This window comes from Limulus polyphemus, unplaced genomic scaffold, assembly GCF_000517525.1.
Source record: "Limulus polyphemus unplaced genomic scaffold, Limulus_polyphemus-2.1.2 Scaffold3257, whole genome shotgun sequence".
NCBI classification, from domain to species: Eukaryota; Metazoa; Arthropoda; class Merostomata; order Xiphosura; family Limulidae; genus Limulus; species Limulus polyphemus.
This window is the reverse complement of record NW_013668867.1, coordinates 74,221-98,500: the sequence shown is the minus strand read 5'-3', so window position 1 is coordinate 98,500 and position 24,280 is coordinate 74,221. Positions and strand designations below refer to the sequence as shown.

Sequence of the window (24,280 nt, the reverse complement as noted above, 5' to 3'; positions counted from 1 at the left end):
ATTCAAAACAAACAAACAGGTCCTTGTACAATCTCTGAGATCTCTTTTTTTTTTATTTGTATGTTTTGTATTTTGTCCTTTTCTGGCACTCGATTTTTGAGTGTTTTATGTTGTTTATTACATCTGCAGTTGTGATTGGTTTGACTAATTGTTTTGTTATGTGGTCATATCGCTCTAGAGATTTAAAGAAAAAAAAGGTTCATATTCTCCGGTCTAACGTTGAACAGACAGTTTTACCTTCTGGGGAGACTCCAGAAAGTCTGCTCTGTAATCAGTTGATAACATGACATCTCCTTCACTCCTCGCCATGGTGTCCATACTAGATAATGGTTTCAGCTCGGCTTGGGTAGAAGAAGAAGAAAGTAAATTCTCTTCTCGATAATTCTGTTTCTAATAAGAAGAATGAAAAGATTTTCAAACTATAAAGATAAGCCAGCAACCGTGGTTGCAAAAAAAAGCATAATCAAAATACAGCGACAAATTTATTTTTAAATATTTTCTGAATTAGCAATCTTTAGGTGGCAGTAAAGAAAACCGCTGGCTAATCTGTACGATCAAGAAGATTGATTGATTGTTTTTAATTATGCACAAAGCTACACAAGGGCTATCTGTGCTCTGCCCACCACGGGTATCGAAACCCGGATTCTAGCGTTGTAAGTCCGCAGACATACCGCTGTGCCACTGGGGGGGCATCAAGAAGAAGCAAAATGTTATCACGATATAGGACTCGCCTATCTTGTACATGTTCTTTTTTACAAAATAAATTCACAAGAGAGGGGAAACATCGGAATACTGATGATATTTATCTATTTTGATACCACTATTCACTGGACCAGATTTAGCTAATAAATTATGAAGATTACTATTTGACACAAAATATTTGTTGATTTGCGCAATACACTGATGTCTGTGGTACTTATTAAAAAGAGAACTGGACATGGTATGATGGTTAGCGTATCCAAGGAAGCTGGGTTAGAGATTTGAAGCTACTGAATACGCTTCACACTTTTAAGGCGCGTTATAAAAGTGGCAGTCAATTCCTTTATTCACTTAAAAGACAGGCAAAGCGGTTGTAGTAGCGGGTGCTGGCTGGCTGCCTGATTCCATTCTGATCGGGGTCTGATCTGGTCACTTACCCACGTGGGCATAAAGTTCTGTTTGTTTGTTGTTAAGAACAAAGCTGCACAATGGGCTCTATGTATTGGGTATCGAAACAAGATTTTTAGCGTTATACGCCCTTAGACTAACCGCTAAGCCACTGGAGGAAAGGGCGAACAAAGTTCTGTTCAGTTTTAAAATTCCAGTTTAGAGTACCTACACTGGGCGAAATATTCTAGCACTACTAAAATTTGAGGGCTCATATTGCCAAAGTTTGGGGTTCGATACCTAGAAATAAACCATACACCCTCTCCAAATTTCCTTTCACTGTCTCAAATTCCGAATGATATTGTTATTTTAACGCAAAGTCACGCAATGGGCTATCTTCGGGAATTGAGGCGTTTGGTAGTCAACTCTCATGGACTAATAGCGTTGATAATGTACCTCTTAAAAAGCTAGAAGTAAAACTGTATTCCGAAACGTTCGAATCCTGTAATAAAATGTCGCAAGTGATAACAGCAAAATCGACACCTTCTTTACCTGTTTTTAATAAAATTTTTTAAATGAAAAAATGCTTGCAAGGAGTGAATAAATGCGAGTGATAGTTTTGTTAGGTTGTCGTCGTTTCCATCTCTTCTGTTGGGCTTCCCCCTTCCAGCCACCAGTACCCTTCCCCCAAGGAGGCGCTCCCCACAGTTTGGAAAACACTGCGTTATAGCAATAACCTCATTATTTTTTCTTCATTAACAAATCATTGGAAAAATACTAAATATTCAGCAAATTTTATTACCTAACGCCATGGCCAGGTGGTTATGGAGCTCGACTCGCAATCTCGCAAACATGCTCGCCCTTTCAGCTGTGGGGGCGTTATTACGTGACGGTCAATCCCACTATTCGTTGGTAAAAGATTAGCCCAAGAGTTGGCAGTGGGTGGTGATGATTAGCTGCCTTCCCTCTAGTCTTACACTGCTAAATTAGGGACGGCTAGCGCAGATAGCCCTCGTGTAGCTTTGCGCGAAATCCATAACAATAAGACACACAAGACTGACAAAATCTGGGTATAATAATCGCTAAGACTTTGTTTGTTCTACACAAATCTAAATTTACTTGTTGTTAAAGCCAATACACCACAAAACTACTTTCACGATTACTATAATTTTTTTTACATTTGATAATGCCGAAAAATATTGTTAAAACTGGTTTTATCCTGTATTAATTCTCGCTGAGCGTTTATTTGCGAAGTCTTCCCATATTTTTGGAGCTAGCAGGATCAAACCAAAACAACTTTTATGAAGTTTAAATTCGTAGGCCTGCGTAATCTTTATTATAGCCATTATTTTCTGTTATGAAACATACACAAAGTTTTTGCCTACGTCACATCCGGTAATTGCAAACACATCACCTGACATAATATAGAATTAACGATATTTATTTTTCCCACTGCAGCGACATCTACCAGATATGGTACTAAAGTCGTTTCGCAACGATGTAAAACATGTAATGTGTGTATGAACTAGAAACTATGTTTCATTGCAAGAAAGTCTACAGTAACTGACTGTTACAAAAGTGTACAACCATCGTTACCTTTTACGAGTCCTGGTGAATAGTTATGTTACGTGTTTATAATGTTTAGAACTTTTAAAGGTTAACTAAACATGATGACCGAAGCGGCCGAGAGAACTCGGAATTATTCGATAATGCACTTTATTTATTTCACAATTTCCCGCAGGGGCTATCTGCGCACAACCATCCATAATTTTGAACTAATGGAAAAGTCTATTCTTGTCTTAACACAATAGTTGCACAATGCGCGCTATCTGTGTTTTATCCGCCGCGTGAATCGAATCCAGAATTCTGTTATTAAAAATCCTCAAGCTGCTGACCCACGTGGTTCAATAATATAAAGTGAAAAGAAAAAGGCTTTACAGTACAGTTAAAGTACTGACTTCCTAAACACCTAAGTTTATTCTGTTAATATTGTTTAACCTCACTTTGAATTATCTTATCGTTCAAGTTACAGCACCACAGCTTAAAAACTTAAGTTTGGCTTGTATGGTGTTTGTAATGTTCTATATCAAGGGTTACTAATGGTGTGGTCTTAGTTACGTGCAGAAACTGTGAAAAGGGGTAGATTTACTTGCTTCAGCTCAAACTCAAGCTTGCGCTCCCCAAGTGGCACAGCGGTATGTCTGCGGACTTACAACGCTAGAAGCCAGGTTTCGATACCCGTGGTGGGCAGAGCACAGATAGCCCATTGTGTAGCTTTGTGCTTAATTACAAACAAACAAACCCAAGCTTGCAGAGAATCGAACCCAAGATTTTAGCGGTGCAAGTACGTACACTTACCGCTGACCGACCAGGGGACAATGTAATAAGTCTCAATTTCTTTATGACGTGAAATACATAAAAACCATTTCTTCATTATAACAAATTTAATTACCATAAAATTTCGTCAGGAATCAGAACTTATTAAGTTTGTAAAAGATCGCGACAGGTGAAGCTGGTCTGACTAAAAAGTATAACTTTTACGTTCTCTATATCATGTTAGTTATTTTAAAGAAAAACTATTGAACCGTATCTGAATTAATTACTGCTTTCCCCAGGACGGAATCCTCGAGAGGTATATCGCTTCCATATGTAAACGAATTTTACTACACTTCTGGTTGACAAATATACAATAATGAACAATAACTTACTCATCGGATGGGAAAAAATACTGACTTACATCGTCATGCGATTGCCTGTTTTTCCTGTAAATTTATGAGTTCCTACAGTATTTTTGATGAAACTTCAAGTTTACTGTGACACAAAATTACGATCCCTTGAAAACAATATCATGAATAATTTATTTCTATTCAATGATTTTGAGTTTATATAGAGCTTCGAATCCGCGTGTTGAGTTTAAAATGCACCCTCTCTCTCTATCACACACACACACACCCTTCTCCGTTTGATCAAGAGCTCGTGAAGATGAGCTGGAAAGCTTGCGATAACAATGTGAGACAACACTTGTTTTTACTTGTAAGCCTTAAGATTCAACTCCTGTGGATGGAAAGATTTAAACTAAACGGAAAATATAAAAGCGTAGTTCTGAAGATATATACGTTTTGTTTCATATTTACCTTCCTCCAGTCTTTATCACCTTCATTCGATATAGGTGACGACAACCTATTACACGTTGTATCATGTCATTAATCCAAAAAATGCAAGTTTCAGACATGTGTTTTTAAATAGCTGTTTTCATCGGTGATAATGAAGCTTAACATACATTGTGTTGTTGGTATTATTCGGAAAAAAAATCCTCCAAAAACGTAAAGCTAAGGTGAGTTTTCAAGAAGTGATTAGTCTTTACACTGTATATATACATTCATTCTTTCTTTGTTACTGGAGAGGATGGGGGGGTATATATACCCCCTGTAGCACAGATGCAAGCAGCATCACTAAGTCTGTTATCAGAAATGCAAAACGTACAAAAGCTATACAGATCTTTTAAAATCCTAAGCGAGGAAATAATAAAATGAAATTGTATTAAACGATTAAGCGCACCTGCAAGTACGCATGCTCGAGGGTATGGCCTTGTAGCTGATGATACCTTGTTTGTTTGTTTGTTTTTGTTGAATTTCGCACAAAGCCACTCGAAGGCTATCTGCAATAGCTGTCCATAATTTAGAAGTGGTAGACTAGTGGGAAGGCTTTAGTGAACACCACCCACCGCCAGCTCTTGGGCTACTCTTTACCAGCGAAATGTGGAATTGACCGTTACATTATAACGACCCCAAGGTTGAAAGGGCGTTCGATGAACTCTGATGATACCACTGTTATTTACCAATAGCGTCAAACTGTATCATATAAGTAACATAAAGTTTTGATTCAGCTGAGTACGAGATAGTTTGAACAGAATGTACTTTGTATTTTGGATCAGAAATGACTAAAACTGTAAGTTATACAAAAGTACAATAATGGAAGACAATAATTGTACTGAATTGATTTTATATTTGGGAAACTAATGCTAAACAACTGTAAAGGTTTACTGTTAGTAAAGTAACTGTATTTCATCTGATTTCATTATGACAAACTTGAGTAGAGACTGTTTTGCTTGCCCCGAGAGTACATCTTATGCATGTTTTTGTGAAGAAAAAGGAAACTTTATTTCCATAAAGAGCGTTTTTAACAGAATTGATTGCAAATATTTGCAGTGCTAACTAATTTTTTTTTATATTCGTTTGTTTGTTTATTTGACGTTAAGCACATCTATGCTCTGCCCACCACGGGTATCGAAACCCGGTTTCTAGCGTTATAAGTCCGCAGAACATGCCGCTGTGCCACTGGGAGACATTTCATCTACGCTAGTCCTTAATTTTGAAATGGTAGGTTATAGAGGGAAGGAAACCAGTCAACAGCACTCACCAACATCTCTTGAACTACTCTGATCGAATAGTAGTATTTGACTGTCACTCTTATAACACGCCCACGGATCCTAACTATAAAGCGCATTTTAGGAGCAATAGGACGAGAACCTTGGGCCCTAGGATTCACAGTTCGGCATGCTAAATCCTAGGTCACACACGACCCAACCGAATTTTGAGACATGGTATAAATAGATTCTTGTTTTTAGTTACAAATCATCACGATATCCTGCTTCAAAATACGTACAAGTATACTCCAGTGAGATCGAATACTACTAAACTGACTAACGGATATGTACTCACATAACCATTAACTACATAGAGCTGAAAGAAATGACAAAAATGAGCTGTTGTCACTATCCCTTTTCACACCAAAATGCACATCTGGTGAGAATGAACAGTGATTGCCGTTTTCAATCTCGACTGATAAAAAAAACCTAGCACAGTGAACGTTGGTTTTGACTGTACCTTACCTACGATTCGTATTACTTTAATCAAATACTATATAAATTGAATTCGTTTAATTTAGGATAGACGCATTCGGTTAGTGTAGCAACCACGCTTCCTGTATATCGATGTGGAGCTTTGGCCTGTAATCCGGTTGTCATGGTAACGCTTGGAGCAATCTTACAACTCTCACGGCTGTCCTTTTCTTGTGTTTATCTCACGCCGTATCTTGCAATTTCCTCGAATGCAGTCTTTTGTTAGTAGCCAAGAGAGAGAGAGAGAGAGTGTATTAAATATATTTATTTTCTGCATAAACTAAAGAATGTCTATAATTCGGCTACATTTACTGCGTAAATATGTGTTTTACAAGGACCTCAATATGGAGGTGAAACTAACCGTTCGCCCGCATCCAAACGTTCTGTGACCCTATGCCCAAAACAAATTAGTTAAGCTTGGATGCGTAAGACACAAACATAACACAAGGGACGTTGACATAAGGCAAGAGTGACTATATCAGAACAATGATATTTAGATCGTCTGCTACAGTTATTCATCAACATTAGAGGAGATTGGGCTTAGAATAAAATATGTGATAGCCTTTTGGTTGTTATTTAGGGAAAGCCCCCCCCCCCCCAGTGGCACAGCGGTATGTCTGCGGACTTACAACGCTAGAAACCGGGTTTCGATTCCCGTGGTGGGCAGAGCACAGATAGCCCATTGAGTAGCTTTGTGCATAACTACAAACAAACTAACTAACAATATCGGGAAAATTACTGATTTAATTAATATGTATTTTGTACAATTGCAGTGTTTCAGACATCCGTTTTTCTGCGGAATCAAACAAGGTTAACGTGATCTAATTGGCTCGAATTAGATTAAACTTGATATCATACAATTCATATGATGAAAAACAATTCAGTTTTGATATCAAGTTATTTCCTTTTCTGACCAGACATTGTTTGTTTGTTTGTTTTTATTTCGCGTAAAGCTACACGAAGGATATCTGTGCTATCCGTCCATAAGTTAGCAGTGAAAGACTAGAAGGAAGGCAGCTAATCATCACCACCCACCGCCAACTTTTGGGCTACTCTTTTACCAACGAACAGTTGGATTGACCGTGACATTATAACGCCCCCACAGCTGAAAGGGCGAACGTATTTGGTGGGACGGGGATTTGAACCCGCGACCCTCAGATTGCGAGTCTGCTTGTGTTTCTTAGTTACTCTGTCGTTTCATATACCATCACGACAGTTCTGCTCACTTTGTTTATTACAGAGTTGAACTCTGTTTCTAAGCCTAGATGATATCGTGTTAGCAAGGCTAAATAACATACCCTAATGGGACAGCGGTAAGTTTATGGACTTCAGAATGCTAAAATCCAGGGTTCGTTTCTCCGCGATGGACACAGCAGATAGCCCGATGTGGCTTTCCTCTAAACCAAATAAACAAAGTAAATACCACAGTAACTGTACAGTGTGTATACATAACCGGTATTTTAAAGTTGTAAGTTTTAAACGTCAGATCAGTACGTGTATAACGTGCATAATTCATGATGTTAGAAAAACACCAGGTTCAGGAAATCGATTTAACACAAAAATACGATACCCTCATAATCCGAGCGCTTTCGAAAGAGGCCTTTCTTCATCAGGGGCATACTGGGAATGCACAATGACCGTGGAATCCAGTATATGATGATAAAATGTAACCCTAAATTGTTTGTTTGTTTTTGAATTTCGCGCAAAGCTACACGAAGGCTATCTGCGCTAGCCGTCCTTAATTTAGCAGTATAAGACTAGAGGGAAGGCAGCTCTTGGGCTACTCTTTTACCAACGAATAGTGGGATTGACCGTCACATTATAACGCCCCCACGGCTGAAAGGGCGATCATGTTTGGTGGGATTGCGAGTCGAGCGTCCTAACCACCTGGCCATGCCGGGCCCTAACTCTAAATGCTTCAAATATATAGCCATAGTATGTAGTTAATATTTTTCTACGTGTAATGCCGGAAAAAATGTACTTATATATAAGTTATACAAAAATATTATTAAACCTTATGTATACCTTACCCTGATGTCATATTATTAAACTCCCAACATTCCTGCCACTCGCTCTGAGCTACCTCCACCAATCAGATTGTATACCTTACCCTGATGTCATATTATTAAACTCCCAACATTCCTGCCACTCGCTCTGAGCTATCTTCACTAATCAGATCGTATACCTTACCCTGATGTCATATTATTAAATTCCCAACATTCCTGCCACTCGCTCTGAGCTACCTCTACTGATCAGATCGTATACCTTACCCTGATATCAAACATTGGAATTCAAAAATCAAGAGCCAATATGAAGAAATTTTCAGATGTAGCCCCGTATATATTTTACCGTACTCGTGATAATCTAAGTTCTACTTTCATCTTAGGCTGAAATATAAATGAGAAAATATCTAAACTGAATTCCTTTCTGATCTTATTTTTAGCATCATCATAATCACATGAAATAAGATCGATTAAAACGGAGCTCTATCTTTCGAAGAGTATTAGCTAATAAATTTTCATTGCTGTAAATTACGTTGTTGCCGTTCCGCAGCCCGCAATCAGGCAGAAACAACTTTTCCCGCCTGAATCAATTACACCGACACATCTGGAGGCAGTTTAACAACGACAGCGTCACCTTTATCGACTGCTGTTCAGTTTCAAATAGCTGTCACGTGGCTTTCACTTAGGCTAATTACTGGTGTTTAAAGTGTTAATTATGCCGAATTTAATTACGTGGTAATAAACTGGCAGAAAGTTCCGACTGTTCACTTGACTTAATGGTGCCTTATTAACAAGTAAACATCTACATTGCATAACTGATAGTGTTGAATCCAGACCTTTCCACCGGGTGGTAAGGGGATTAATTCAAATTCAGATTCTACGAAATGGGAGATACTGTACTTTAAATAATATCGTTTAAATATTTCCGGGGGAATTTTTTTTTTTTGCACAGGGGGAATTTCCCCTGTACACCCCCTGAACAAGCGGCGGATAAGTAAAGATGAGTCCCACGTAAAATCATGCAAAATGAATGATGTTAAAATCAAAAGAGCAGCTTAAAGGTATGTTTCGTTGAACTAAACTTGTCGTAAAGTGTCAAATCAGCATCAACACTGTGAACTCGTCATAAGATTGAATGAAATCAGCACCAACACTGTTAACTCCTCATAAGATTGAATGAAATCAGCACCAACACTGTTAACTCCTCATAAGGTGGAATGAAGTCAGCACCAACACTGTAAACTCGTCATAAGGTGGAACGAAATCAGCACCAGCACTGTGAACTCGTCATAAGATTGAATGAAATCAGCACCAACACTGTGAACTCGTCATAAGGTGGAATGAATCAGCACCAACACTGTGAACTCGTCATAAGGTGGAATGAAATCAGCACCAACACTGTGAACTCGTCATAAGATTGAATGAAATCAGCACCAACACTGTGAACTCCTCATAAGGTTGAATGAAGTCAGCACCAACACTGTGAACTCGTCATAAGGTGGAATGAAATCAGCACCAACACTGCGAATTCGTCATTAAACGAAACAAGGCTATACTTGGTCAACTGAAACAATGATAAACTGTTGTTTCAAGATTCGAAAAACTTTTAACAAACGGCTACGCCTCTATTGTTACTTAGTGAATTTCTTACACAGTATAGTGGAACAGCTAAAATAGAGGTGAGTGAGTATGTTTTATAATAATAGACGCGGTTCCACTCTCCCTCAAAAAATTAATCAATTAAAATACTTGTGGAACTCTGCCCCCCCCCCTGTCTACAGTGAAATTAACGTACAATTAATTAAAAGATATGAACCTTTATCAATTAAAATCCAAAACTGTTATCAACAAATGTCACAAAATTCACAGAGTCTCGGAATATACTGAATGTTGTGAGAATCTGCGGTAGCAGTTCGGAGCGTTGTCTCCAAATTAGCAAAGATAAATGAAGCTGGGTAAACTGTCTGAAGCGACATTTCGATCGTGATTCGTTTGTTTGTTAACCACAAAGCTACACAATGGACTATTTGTGCGGTTTTTAGCAGTGTGCGCCCTCAGACTTACCGTAATTCATCTGCATGCAACCAAATGTAACTACTCCCAACTCTAGAAGCTCTATTCTTCAAAAGTGGATTAGGACTTTTCAACCTGAATAGAACCCTGTGTGCACGTGAGCTACATAGCCAGAAGGAAGTCAGTCAGTCCTTCAACAACACTCGCTGCAATAGGGACTTTGTCTGACTCTTCAAACCGCAACACAGATAGCCCATTGTGTTGCTTTGTACTTAACTTCAAACAAACAAACAAACAAACAAACAATTTGTATAAATATATCTAAACACTAAATTCACAGTTGAACATGAATATAATTTAACATCATTTTACGATATATATAATCAGCAACACTGTTTTATAGTTAGAGTATCTTCGACAATACTTTCTGGATTGTAATGCTCATCTTGATAGTTTGTGAAATAATGTTAGTTAGTGGTTAAAGTGTCGGGCAGCGGATCTGGAGGTCCAGAGTTCGATAATGATTTCGCTGAATACCCTCAACACTTTTCGCTTTGGGCAAGTTATAAAAATGGCGGTTCGATTCGGATATTAGCACAAAGCTACACAAGGGCTATCGCGCTAGACGTCCCTTATTTTGAACTGATAGACTAGAGGAAAAGCAAGTACTTAACAGCACCGCAAAGTCAACTCTGGGGCTACTTTATTCGAGCAGTGGGATTTGACCGTCACTCTCATAACGCTCCCATGGTCCTGAAGTACGGAGCGTGATTTTACGGCAATAGGACATGAACCATGGACTCTCGAATTCATAGTCTGGTATTTTAACTACGAAGCCATTCCTCTCATATCCAAAGAAAAACTGACAGTCGATCTCGTTATTAGGTTTAAAGTCGCTTGAAAAAAATTGTCCCAATGACTTTCATGCGGAACCATACGGCGTTAAAGGGTTAAAAAGGTGCAGTAAAAAAGGGTAAAAAAGTGTTAAAAAATGTCACGTGTGGGTAATATATTTTCTGAAAAGACATAATCAATTTGAAAATCTAAAAGTTAAATATATGTACGGATTTCGATACCCGTGGTGGGCATATATTACATGAGTTTAAGGTCGATTTTATATTTTCGGGCAAAACTTGCTCCCCCCGCCCTCCAGTCAAAATCAAGCCGCTATGCCTACGGTAAGTTATGGTTGTTACTAAACTTGAAGATAATACTGAAGTAAGACGTATTGAAAATAATTCAGATTTGTTTAGAATTGCTGTCTCAGTGTATTCTGAAGACATATAAGAGAGAGAGAGAAAGAGGCAAAAATATAAATAGGGATACTTTTCTGGATTGGAATAAATTGTGCTAATTAATATTAACTTTCGATCAGTGCAAGCGAAACTGAAAGGCAACCTGATAATGAGTATAGCTTGCTAATTAAAGATACTTTTCTGACGTTGCTACTTACAAAGACTAGAATGCGGGGTTTCGTCAGTTGGGTACTCTCGCCGTTAACGATATTTTCGGCCGTAATCCCAATAATATCTCACGAGGTTAGGCCATTAAGAAAGTCTGTTTCACGTAACAGTATCAGAGTCCTCTTTGCACTAAAACCAATCAAATGTAAATGAAAGGTAATTGCTAGGTAAGTATAAGAAACTACAAAGTATATTACTTATTCAAACGCACAGTGAGTATAGCATGGTATAGCCTTATGCTAATTGATTGTTGTACATATCATCAGTCTTATTGTGATATAATGTCACACAAGGCGAATCCAAAAGTAAGTATATGTTTGACATAAATCAAGTACGAACTACGACTTGGAAAACTTGTGCGATATGATGTTTCTCAGCTTATGTATATGATGTTTATAGAATCAGATAATGCAATCATTCTTCTGTTTAAAGTTCTGTTTATTTTCAACTATCACCACACACATATGTATATAGGAAGACCTCAACTTAAAATACCTTTTAGAAACTCTAAGCCTTTCCAACAAATTGAAGTAAATGTAAAGTATATTTTTATTACACAACACTGGTGTTGTGAGGTAAAAATAACACACCAGGGGCTACACCACAGTGTATATATAAATGCATAATTATAGTTTTAAGTTCTATGTCACGACAAATGTTTCGAAGTAAATTTAATCATGTAAAAGATTTTTCCGTTGGTAGTGATTTTAACCGGCAATGTTTTACACATATATCAAGTATGTATCATTAAATCCGTGATGTTAGGTTAAAAAAATCGATTAGACAAAAATACGAAACCCCATAACCCTTAATCGTGTTAAATTTACATATCACACACACGCACAAAATCTAAATAGTCCAACCGTTTTACTTTAGACTGCAAAATTAACTTATTTAATATTGAAAAGAATCATAGAACTTGTAAATTATTTTATTATAGACTAGATGTACTTCCGCGGGGTCCTCGAAAGTGTTCTGTCGTTTCTTGATCATCCTTATTCCCATCTTTCGTCCGGGGACAATGACTGGAAGTTAAAACATGGGCTTAAAAACTAAGTCCGACTTAGTTTCGGTTTGTTTTGAAGTTCGCGCAAACCTACACGAGGACTATTTGCGCTAGACTAGAGGGAAGGCAGCTAGTCGACATCACCCATCGCCAACTCTTGGGCTACTTTTTTATCAACGAATAATGGGATTGACCATCACATTATAGAAACCTCACGACTGAAAGGACGAGCATGTTTGGTGTGACGTGGATTCGAACCCACGACCCGCAGGTTGCTTGTCGAACGCCCTAACCACCAGGCCAAGCCAAGTCACCACCAAGCCATGCTAGCCCCCCCCCCCCATCACTCCATCGACTTAAGTGTTTTCATTTCGTTTGATAATTTGCAGCCATCACTAGAAAAAGTTTTTTTTGGTAAAATTATATAAATTTTTACGAGTAAACCTTATACACAAATCTGGAATGTTTTGAGAGTAGGCATAAAATACGTGGATAATAAAAGTTCAATATTCAGAGACCTAAGCACAGTAAATAATACTTCTATAACGGGTTGTTTATTGTTCCGTGTCTTTATATGCTGAAACAATTAATTATCATTATTAAAATATCTTAACAAGCAAACAAAACAATGACCTCTAAAGCTCATGAAAAGGCATTTATAGAATTTAATATTTTGGAATACTGTTCAAAAATACTATAACAAATCTCTTGTAGGTTTAGTCATTTCCGTGTAGAGCTACACGAGGGCTATTTACATTAGCAGTTGCTAGTTTTAAAGTGATAGAATACATGGAAGGCAGTTAGTTACCACCATCCACCCCCCACACCTCTCTTGGGCTGCTCTTTACCAAGGAGTAGTTGGGTTGACCGTCACATTATAACGCCCTCACGGCTGAGAGGGCGAGCATTTTCGGTGACGGGATTCGAACAAATATATATAAACAAACAAATCAATACAAAAATGCGATATAACTGTTGAGACACAAGAATGAACGTTAATTTTTTTATGTCAAAAACTATCTACGCGTTGGAAATGTTGTCTTATTTATTCAATTATTAAATTGAAATTAATTATTAGTTGCAACAAAACCTCGAAATTCTGTTTAAAATAAGAATTAACTAATTAAAATGGGGTTTCAAGAAAATACACGTGTTTATTTGTATTATTTTAACTTACTCTTTTAGGCAGACAACAAGTGCAGATTGAAGAAAGGGTGATTTTGGGGGGTAGTTCAACTCGAGATAAGCCGTGGAGGTGTTTCTTTCTTCGAAGGTGCATATTATTGGGTAGCATATACATACGTCCAGAAAATCGGCGGTGGGACCCGCGCACTAAGGACGCCCAGTCAATCATGACACTGTTAAATGCTAACACTCAACTACTCGACGTTCTCCGACATGGTTTCTTATTAACAGCTCCTACGGAACTTTCAAAAAATGTCTTCTATACAACGGATTGAATACTGACAACTGGGGCGACACCCACCACCTAGAGACAGGTGGCGTTGTCTCGTGTTCCATGCACAACGCAACTCAAGACATTAGACGTGTAAATCTACATATATATAAGAACTGATTCTGTCTTACGTACAGTCCACTCCCCACACCACAAGTGAAATATTACAGTTACACTTCAAACTCCCGTATCTACAGACGCCTAGCTACCAAGAAAACGGGGGGAAGGAAATAACAGTCACTGCATCACAAAGACAGGTGCGGCTGCTGTCGGTTTGGCGCAAGTTCGGGATGGATGTTGCACGTGCGTGGAGAATGTAGCCAACAAAAAGCTCTGGGAAGAGAATAAGAAGACGGCTTGAAGTACGAATGTAACTGAAAGTTCCTTGGTACAGAGTGCTGGTGAAGAGGAGAAACGTTAGGGTTAGAGATACGGTGGAATTTAATAGGAAGACAAACGTAAAGCTATCATACTTGTCTTCCTCCTATACTCCGGTATACAGACTGATTAATAACATCGGTAATAAATTCCGTGATTATTTGTATAAAACGTTTCAGGTTTTTTTTATTAAAAGATGAAACAAATTCTGATGCTTTTGAGAAGCTTCAAACACACATTATGATCAGTAGTAGATTTTTGGCGGGTTTTTTTAAAGCAAACAATACATTTACTTTAGTAAATTACGGAATGTTATGTCAGGTAAACAAATATAAACTTTCTTGAACAAATAGTTTATTTATTTATAACACCACCTATATTTCTCGATAAGACGGCGGTATACAGTCCACAACCATAAAGCAATATAAAAATTTGCCTAAAACACTGGTAATGTATCATACACAGAGTTATAAGTAAGAAAACTTGTCGGTTGGAAGAGCGTTTCACTGTCGTAGTATATCGAGCGTTCCATTAGAGCCACGCCTGCTCTACTTTTCTACCTAGTACTACGTAAAGTGCACTATTCCAAAGAAATACCGCTCATGAGACCGCAATCCCAGATGTGCATTAATAATCTCACATGACATCACGTGTCTCGGTGCAATTCTAACACACTAACTCGCTTCTACCAGATAGACAGATGTGTGGGAGGGTAGGTAGATAGACGGATGGATATGTGAGTAGATATGACAGATGGATATGTGAGTCGGGAGGGAGTTAAATGGGTGGATGTGTGCCTAGATAGACAGATAGTTATGTGAATAGGTGGGAGTGTAGGTAGATAGACGGATGGATGGATTGGTGAGTAGATAGACAGATGGATATGTGAGTCGGCAGGGAGGTAAATGGGTGGATGTGTGCCTAGATAGATAGATAGTTATGTGAATAGGTGGGAGTGTAGGTAGATAGACGGATGAATTGGTGAGTAGATAAGACAGATGGATATGTGAGTCGGGAGGGAGGTAAATGGGTGGATGTGTGCCTAGATAGACAGATAGTTATGTGAATAGGTGGGAGTGTAGGTAGATAGACGGATGAATTGGTGAGTAGATAAGACAGGTGGATATGGGAGTCGGGAGGGAGGTAAATGGGTGGATGTGTGCCTAGATAGACAGATAGTTATGTGAATAGGTGGGAGTGTAGATAGATAGACGGATGAATTGGTGAGTAGATAAGACAGGTGGATCACACATCCACCCATTTACCTCCCTCCCGACTCACATACTAGATAGATAGATAGTTATGTGAATAGGTGGGAGTGTAGGTAGATAGAAAGGTGAATAGTTAGGTACACATCCTTATGTTACGATTTTCACTAGGGCAAGCCCTCTTCACAACAGCAAATGTTTATTCACTAACAACCAGAGACACGACAGCGGTTTTCTGTTTAATACACTTATTTAAAACCTATTTGAGTACCATTTCTTATAACTGTGTAATGAAAGGCCCTAACACTTGTTTAGGCACACATTGTATATCCGTACTTGCCTTAAAATATCCAACACATTATTTTAATTTTAGCTATTCAAAATACCTCGAACTAAAAACATACATAAATGCTATACCCTAAACAAATTAAGCTTCTTTGTGCAAGCAACAATACACAGAATATTTTTTTACAGTAAATTATATTTTTATTCTCTTCATGATGATTGATGAAATAAAATAAACTATACTTAAAGTAAAATAAAGGTGAAACGTGGAGACTGACTGGAAAAGAAATATTAAGCAGATGAACTTCTGAAGACAGGCATAGAAAATTATCACAAATAAATAGTAAGTATTAGATAGATTAGGGGTAAACAATGAGAATAAATGAATAACTAAATGTATATATATATTTATATAATTCTATGACATATATGTTTCCATGGTAACATACAATATAGTTTTGTGTTGCACATAAGAATTTTTTTATCTGTAAGGTACACATCATCAAGTAAACACTTTTATGTCTACTCTGGTGTTGTTTTATTAACATAGGTATATATATATATATATATAGAAATAAAATAAATGCAGAGCTTAAAAAGTAAATAACAAAAGACTAGAGAATCTCTCAAAAGAAATCTAAGCATCTCAGAGACCAGTTTGGAACAACTAATACCACAAAAGACACCCATTTCTTTAACTTGGAACATGCATGACAATGTGAATGAATTAGTTTAATATTGTATTAGTACAATGTCTTAATCTAAGTCCTGTGTACAAACGTGGTACTCTTAGTTATATTTTATACATAATTGAGCCTTTATTTTTTGTAAGTCTAGAACTTGAACTTCAAAAATATATTTTTACAATTCTGTGTAAATTATAATTTTTTTCCCAAGAAGTTAACAAACTTAAGAGTCACTGTTTAAAGTAAAATGCCTTATTATAAATGCTCTATTCAATCAGAATTGTTTTTATTTTCTATATTGTTTCAGAAATGTTTTGTCTGTAATGTATAATTTCACATTTCTCCTTTGAACAGTTGAAACATAGGTATAAAGAATTTTATAATTTTAAGAGATGATGCATTATTTGAAAGAACAGTATTCTAAAATATCACCAATGAATTACAGGTCCCACCCACTGTATACAAGTATAGTTCTGTCTGATCTTCTAAAACCACTAACATCTTTGCTAAATCTTCTGTTTTCTGTTGAAAATATGGCATTGATAGTTGACTTTTTTTATATTTACTAATGACAAAGTATTATACTCTACTAAATAAATCAAAAGTGGCACCAAGTACCAGTGTATGAATAAAATATAGGGTGATAATTGTTTTTAAATCAATAAAAAGTTTTAAACAGTAAAAGATTATTTCACACTCTTATTAAACTATAGTTAGATATTGTAATTTACCTTGTCTACTTGAACTTAGAACACAAAAATTCATGCAATAAATATCACAAAAAAAAATTTCAATTTTAAAAACAGCTTTTCTATTACATTGAATGATTCGCAAAAGGCAGTAAAATAGGGTAAAAGTGAAAATTTTTATAATAACATTGTAGCATTTGTATTATCAAAATTAGTCTTAAGTAGATATCTCTGCATTTATGTATACTATTTCAAAGAACAACATCCTTGTAATAAGATGGATATACATAGTTGTCAAGAAAGAAAAAACAGAGCCAGAACTTCAGCCTATCATAGTGAAAGATGCAAACAAAAATGGTTGGAACAACTAATCTGTAACAGATGTAAAGCTAGAACCATAGAATAACATAATGGTGTAAAGAATATGATATGCCCAAGATGAGTCATCACCCATCAAAAATGTAACAGAAACAGATACTGAGTTGAATAAAAGTTTTTTTAGATTTGGGTTCGGCATTCAAGTATATGAGAATATGGCACAAAAACTGGGAATGCTCTGGCAAATTATGTAAAACTTTCAGTGAAGTAATTTATACAAACAGTACACCCAATCTGAGAAGCGGAATAAAAGCTGAAGACAACGTCAAAGAAATTCCAATAGCACAAAGAGAACGACAAGTAGCTGACAGTTATGGAATCAAGAACAGCATCATCCTGTGGAAGAGAAACAGGAAAATGGACATTCCAAAAGAAAAATAAGTAGCCCTTATGTTGGCTTTCTAATAATCAAGTCACCAAAAGAAGGCTAGCTGAACACCTATGACCATAAGCATTCTAGTCATCCATGATATACTCTTAAAAAGAACATGAAATTAAAAAGGCCTGAGAAAAATAATGGCTCAATTTACATTTAAAACAAGAGCAGAAGTCAAACTCTTAGAAATATGAAAATTGCAATTCATAGAGAAGAAGTCATTGAAAATAAAAAGGAGATGGTACAAGTGCTTGATGATTTTTAAATACAAAGCTATATAGAAGATACTGAAGCTAGTTACTTGAAGTCTCTATTTTGTGACATTTAAGGCCTTGGCTGGAAAAAAAAAGCAAAATTTGAGCAAGTAGATTGTACAGTTGCAGTGGCAAAGAGCGAATGAAATCCTGGATTGTAGGATAAGGCAGGTACTATTTTGAGCATGTGCAATGCATGTAAATGTGGTTATTTGGCTCAAGAGGCAGCTTTATACATAAAATAAATTATAATGACAAACATCACTGCTTTGTATGCAGGACGTGATAGATAAGTTTGTTATTTAGTACAGAGCTACAAAATGGGATATCTGTACTCTGTAAACCATGGGTATCAAAACCTGGTTTTAAGTGTTAAAACCATCAGACTTATTTCTGAGCTACCAGGAGAAAGAATATATGAGACAATAATAGTCAGAGGTCTCTCCATGAATATAGAGAAGAAAGTCAATGTACTTGAAGTGTAAAATATTATTATTATTATTAAACATTACACTTTTGTTACTCTGCATTGATAATTAACCAACAGAGATAATTATAATAAACAATGATCTTACTTCATAGTCGATTCCTGTGACTAGAGAGCTAGTTTCCTGTCACCAAGGTATTTGAGGAGTCTCTGTTGAACACCTTCATCATCGTGATCTAATAACATGTCGTTATAAAACTCTTGAATATATAGAAATTGGTAAAAAATATAATGCAGAAAAGCTAAATGTTTCTGCCTTTATTTGAAACCAATATAGCAACAAATTACGTTTGCAATACTTACATGGTTAAGGTATATCACAATTGCAAGTATAATCCTACAATGACATTGATTCCTACCCAAGGGCACTTTTCTTGTACCACAATCACGAATACTTTAACACTTTCTTCCACACACAAAATCTTTGTTTTTGGCTCTTTTCACAAATATTTCCACAAAAATTAAAGAAGTCAATACCTTCTTGTTCAAAAAGCATCTTTTACACGACCATGTTCAAGAAGTACTTTATGAAAACTAAGTGTTATGATCTTTTAATCATTTCTTACATGTTTGTCACTGTATTTATTACTCTTTACACTACATAATACAAAACTCCATACGATAAATTAGAAAATTATACTTAACAAAATAACACAAAAATTAAAATAAATAAGCTGTAAACAATAACAGACATTGTTAAAAAACAGAATCAATTCATGTGAGAGAACTATTGCTATTTTCAACATTGAAAGTAGCTGCACAGTCATGTTTATCGCATATCGTTTGTTTTTTTTGAAATAACAAAATGGTGGTACCAAAAAAAACATTGCATTTAGGGAAAAACATTCCTCAAGCATTATGTCGAAGCGTATGTTAATGATGTAAGTATATATTTTATTTTTACTTGGAAAATGGCAAAGTTTGAATCAGTTAAAGAAGATTTTTTGTAACCTGCTTACCTAGCATTTCATATTTAGTTTTTGGTAACTTTTATTTTATTGTAACTTCAGCATTATTCTTATATCCTCAGTTTATCTATTGTGCTTAAAATTTCTACATCAGTAATAGCCAAAGAAATGTTTGCCAAATTACTTTAAGCATCTGAAGAATTCTTGTCACTCTTGTGAATTAACAACTGTGTTCCATGTTTACAAGCCTTTAATAATCTATCTAATGTGAGTGGGAAGGATTTAAGTTTGAATTATTTTATCTTTTCTCTTACATTAAGTGATGAAAAAACTTTGACTGTTAGTGGGAAGATTGATAAGAACACATCAGGTTCTGAGAAACTTAATTATAAAATTATGGACTGTTTGAAAACGTTTATCTAAACTTTCCATGCACCAGATTCCTTGTAGGTCCATAACATTGTTGATTCCAAGGCCCCTGAAAACATGAGTACATCAAAAAGTATAAACAAAATCTTTCTGGTGTCTGCTGTATATTCTCTAATGACAATGTTTTGTAGTTAGTTTACACTGAACATTATGGTAGGCAGAAACATTGGTACGGTGAATGGTAGTGTAAGCTTGTTTGAGGGTTAATGGAATATATGAAAGTACAAAATTTCAAATCTTTTATTAAATACCTGTCCATTATTTATGCACTGTTGTATCACAGATTACATTATCTTATGTAACAATGTTGTAAGCAAACCTATCTCTTTAGCTTTTAAAAAACTAATTTACTTTCAAGAACAAATCTCAATTTTTTGGGGGTACTCTAGAATCTAATTTTTTTTAATTATATCATTGTCTTTCGTATTTATTACTCTGAGTTTGAAAAAATAGTCACCACAAAGTCCAATTTATTTCTTGTTATTCTAAGATTCAATTTCACAATTTGTTGCTAGTTCATGTATGAAATATAAAACACTTCAGTATATTGTAGACCTAAGCAAATGCCTTATACTTTAAAGTTTTGACATAAAATTAGCAAAATACTTAAATGCATTGTTTAAACACTCAGCTGACTTAAACAAACCCAAACATGATGTTTTGATTTTATCTGTTTTCAGTTTTGAACTTTGCAAATAGAACTATGACAAAACACAAAGGCATTTTCTTCTCTTGGTCAATATTGAACAAGCTATGTATAAAACATGTAATCATTGAGTTTTCTCTAAATGTAACTAATGAAAAACAGATTTATTTTTGTACTGTCTTAGAAAACAAGAAATAAAAGAAGAAGCAGGTCCAAAACCATTTGAGTTGGATTGTAATAATAATATCAGTATTTGATTGCTTGTACAATACTGAATAATTTTGCTGACCAGTTTCAAATTATTCTAAATTAATGCTTTTATTAGATTTTACTAGTGAATGATTTACATTTTGTAATTTTTTAAAACATTATTCAGTATTTTTGAAAAGGAAGAAGTGAAAAAAAGGATCAGTCAGATAGTTTTAATTTGTTTGTTTTGCCTACTCCTCTTTCACTTAATTACAAACAGTATTTAGTTGTTGTTTTTCTAATTGTATAAATTTCTTTCTTATAATTAAACAATAGATTGTTTATGAAGTGAAATGAAAGGTCATGCTTACCTACAGTACAGCTACAACAAAACTTAAGAATAACTACATTAAATTTCTATGGGATTTTGAGCCTATTTTACTTCACTATATAGTAATATAAATTAATTTATATACAGCAACATTAGATGGGTACAAACAGTTACTTTATGATACAATTAGTTCAACATAAATAAAACTTTATGACGTTTTTCCAGTTGAAGTATGGAAGACTGCATGACATCTTGATCAAATAAGAAAACATTAGTGGCTTTATATGTGTATAATGATTGTTAGGTTTTATGTTTGGACCAGATTCTTTACAATTGGTGTCTGTGACTTGTTGCCAATAAATTTCAACAATAAATAAATAGCACACACAGTCCACTTGTTTTAAAATGATATATTAAATCAAGTCAAACGCATATACAAATGTTATTTACACTTTCGGTTGTCATAGTTGTATCCAGAGCTTTAAATTATTGCCTCTTTTTTGTCAGCACACACAGGCTGGTTCAATTACTTTAGAACACGATTTCACTTTAAAATCACTGCTATAACTGTTGATTACCACAGTTATATACAGAACTTTAAATAAATGTCACTTTTTCGTTAAAATCCACACAGACTTGTTCAATTACTTTAAAACACAATTGAAAAGACAAATTATTCTTCTCTACTCTATTATTACAATACAGTCTATAATAATTTATCTTTAAAAATCGCCATTACACGTTCTTTATGGCTAAACTCACAATCACACAGTCTAGATCTATCTATCGAACTAAATTTACAACGCATATTTATACCCCGACAGAGGTCTAGAATGTCCACACTACTAGATATTATGATGCAATAATACTCAATTAAAACAACAAGAAAACGTCAGAAGGTTGTAGTAAATGACGCAATAATACAACAATCGAACTATTCAACATATGATTCGTAAACAGTTAGGTAAACAAACCTGGGATGAACTATCGCTTCTAAAAATAACTAAATTTAACACTCGCGCGATATAAACTATCAAAATCATAACTCTCGCAATAAACTTATACTGAAACAATTGTGTATATCTAATAGTGATATAGTATTTCAACTTCATGTACAAAGTTTGTGAAGATATAGACAACACTTAAAAAGCTTTATATCAAGACATACCGAGTGTGTCGTGCGGCCAAAACAACCTGCAGGACAGATTGTGTCTTATTAATACAAGTGACAGTTTAGCAATTTTCCACTTGCTGTACCTCGGATTGTGGTAATCCAAGCCATCACATATTTTCAGTGGATGTGTTCTACTACATCCTTACTTCATATACCTAATTTTTAAAGGCAATCCATTAAAAAACTACATGAGATATAAAATCTCCAGTTTTGATTGAATCTTTCCCCTTTTTTCTTCTTTGCACCGAAACTACAGAAATTTTATTTGATAGAAAAACATAGGGCTACTTACCTTTCATGGATTTCTTTCAAATTTGGTACACTGATAGCTATGTAAAACCTACAATCAGGTGCCAAATTTGGTATAAATATAATCCACAGGTATAAAGTTATTCAACAAAAATCACTCAATCTTGACCAAAATGTTTGCGCACGCCTACGCAAAAAATCACATGAGCTATCGGTCTGAAATTTTTATTATAGCTTCACCTAAGAGTAAAGGTGGAAAGTTTTTAGTTTTTTTGTGTGTGATTCGGATTAAAGACGGCTGATTTATAGCAGTAAAACTATATGGTGAAAGCACGTGCAGTTATATAAGTATTGGTTAGATCAAGCAAAATAGTGTTGCGTCAGCGAGTCACATGACCACTGTGACGCCACGTTTCTAGAACTATCCTGTACTTTGGCGAATGCTCTAGTAATTACTAGATATAGGGTAGTCGGGTATATAAAAGAGGGGGACAACGTGACGCGGGAATGTAATGTGTGTGTAGACAGTGAGTAATTGAACTGCAGTCAGAAGTATTATTGACGTTCGTTGTTATAGCGTTTGTTTAGCGCGATTGTTGAAGTTGAGTGTATCGGTAAAGTTATATTCGGAAAGAATAAACCAGTTTTATTAAGTAAATACTTGTGTCGCTAAAGTTTCGTCGGAACGAAGTTACGGGAAGTTAATTAACAAACGGAGACGTAACAATAGATTAACAGTTTTTAGCTCAAGTTTTCAAAAGAATCATACTGGTGGACGGTTATTATTGATTATTAGCATAAAGTTACTAAATTTTATGAAATTAACCTAATTAAAGAGCGTTTAGCGTCATATGATATTAGCTTATTAAGCAATTAGCATAAACGCTGTACCGATTGCATGGGCTGATGATAAGAAACTGTTAATCTACATTCCATGAAGGAAGCTATTAACACTGTTTTAGAGAGAAAACTACCACCATATATTTTAAAAAATCTAGCTGGTTCGGTAAAGTAAAAGTCTGTTCTGAATAATAGGGATCCTGTTCTGGGATCCTAAAGCTAATTTTGGTTACTATCGAGTGTCACTTTTTCTTACGTGCTGTGGTTTGTTGGTGTGTATTGACCAAAAGTCATGATGTCTAATCAAAAGCACTTTAGGTGGGAAAAAAAAGAACATCCAAAAAAGGATTGAGCGTGCAACTTAAAGAAATGAAATCAAAATTGGCGGCCAAACTGGTAGCTACACTTATAGCATTAATAAGAAATTACAACAAATATTCATTCATTAATTAGCTAGGCCGCATACTTTGTTTTTCCCACCATCATGCCCAACTTGACCTTTAAGTCGCACGCCCAATCCCTTTTTTTTTTGGCCTCACCTTTTTTTCACACCTAAAGTATTTTTGATTAGATTATTGTTGGAAGTAATCCAAAGGTAAAAAATTTAAATTAAAAAAAAATATCTCACACAAAAAAGAAAATTTACACATTAGTATAAGCTGAATTCATAAGTTAATAGTTTTAGAAAGAATGACAAATCAGTTAATTCAACCAGAAATAGGTGTAAATATTTTGTGATGAAAGTTATCATAGGCTTATAAACTAAGAATGTGTTACGACTCCGTTCGTTAGTTAATTTTCCGTAAATTCGTTCCGACGAAACGTTAGTGACACAAGTCATTTCTT

General features: G+C 35.5%; 1 protein-coding gene across 1 annotated transcript in view; it reads right to left on the bottom strand.

Moving 5' to 3' along the window:
* LOC111088173 overlaps nt 1-18,828 on the bottom strand; it is a gene marked incomplete at its 3' end in the record, with an annotated part of 47,830 nt that extends 29,002 nt beyond the window's left edge. The window contains exons 1-3 of the mRNA XM_022397398.1: nt 18,757-18,828; nt 13,649-14,325; nt 238-390 (exon numbers count right to left, since the gene is read on the bottom strand). Coding sequence (XP_022253106.1) covers nt 238-390; nt 13,649-13,825 — 330 coding nt within the window. The remainder of the gene's footprint in view (nt 1-237; nt 391-13,648; nt 14,326-18,756) is intronic.
* Nucleotides 18,829-24,280: the final 5,452 nt, after the last annotated feature.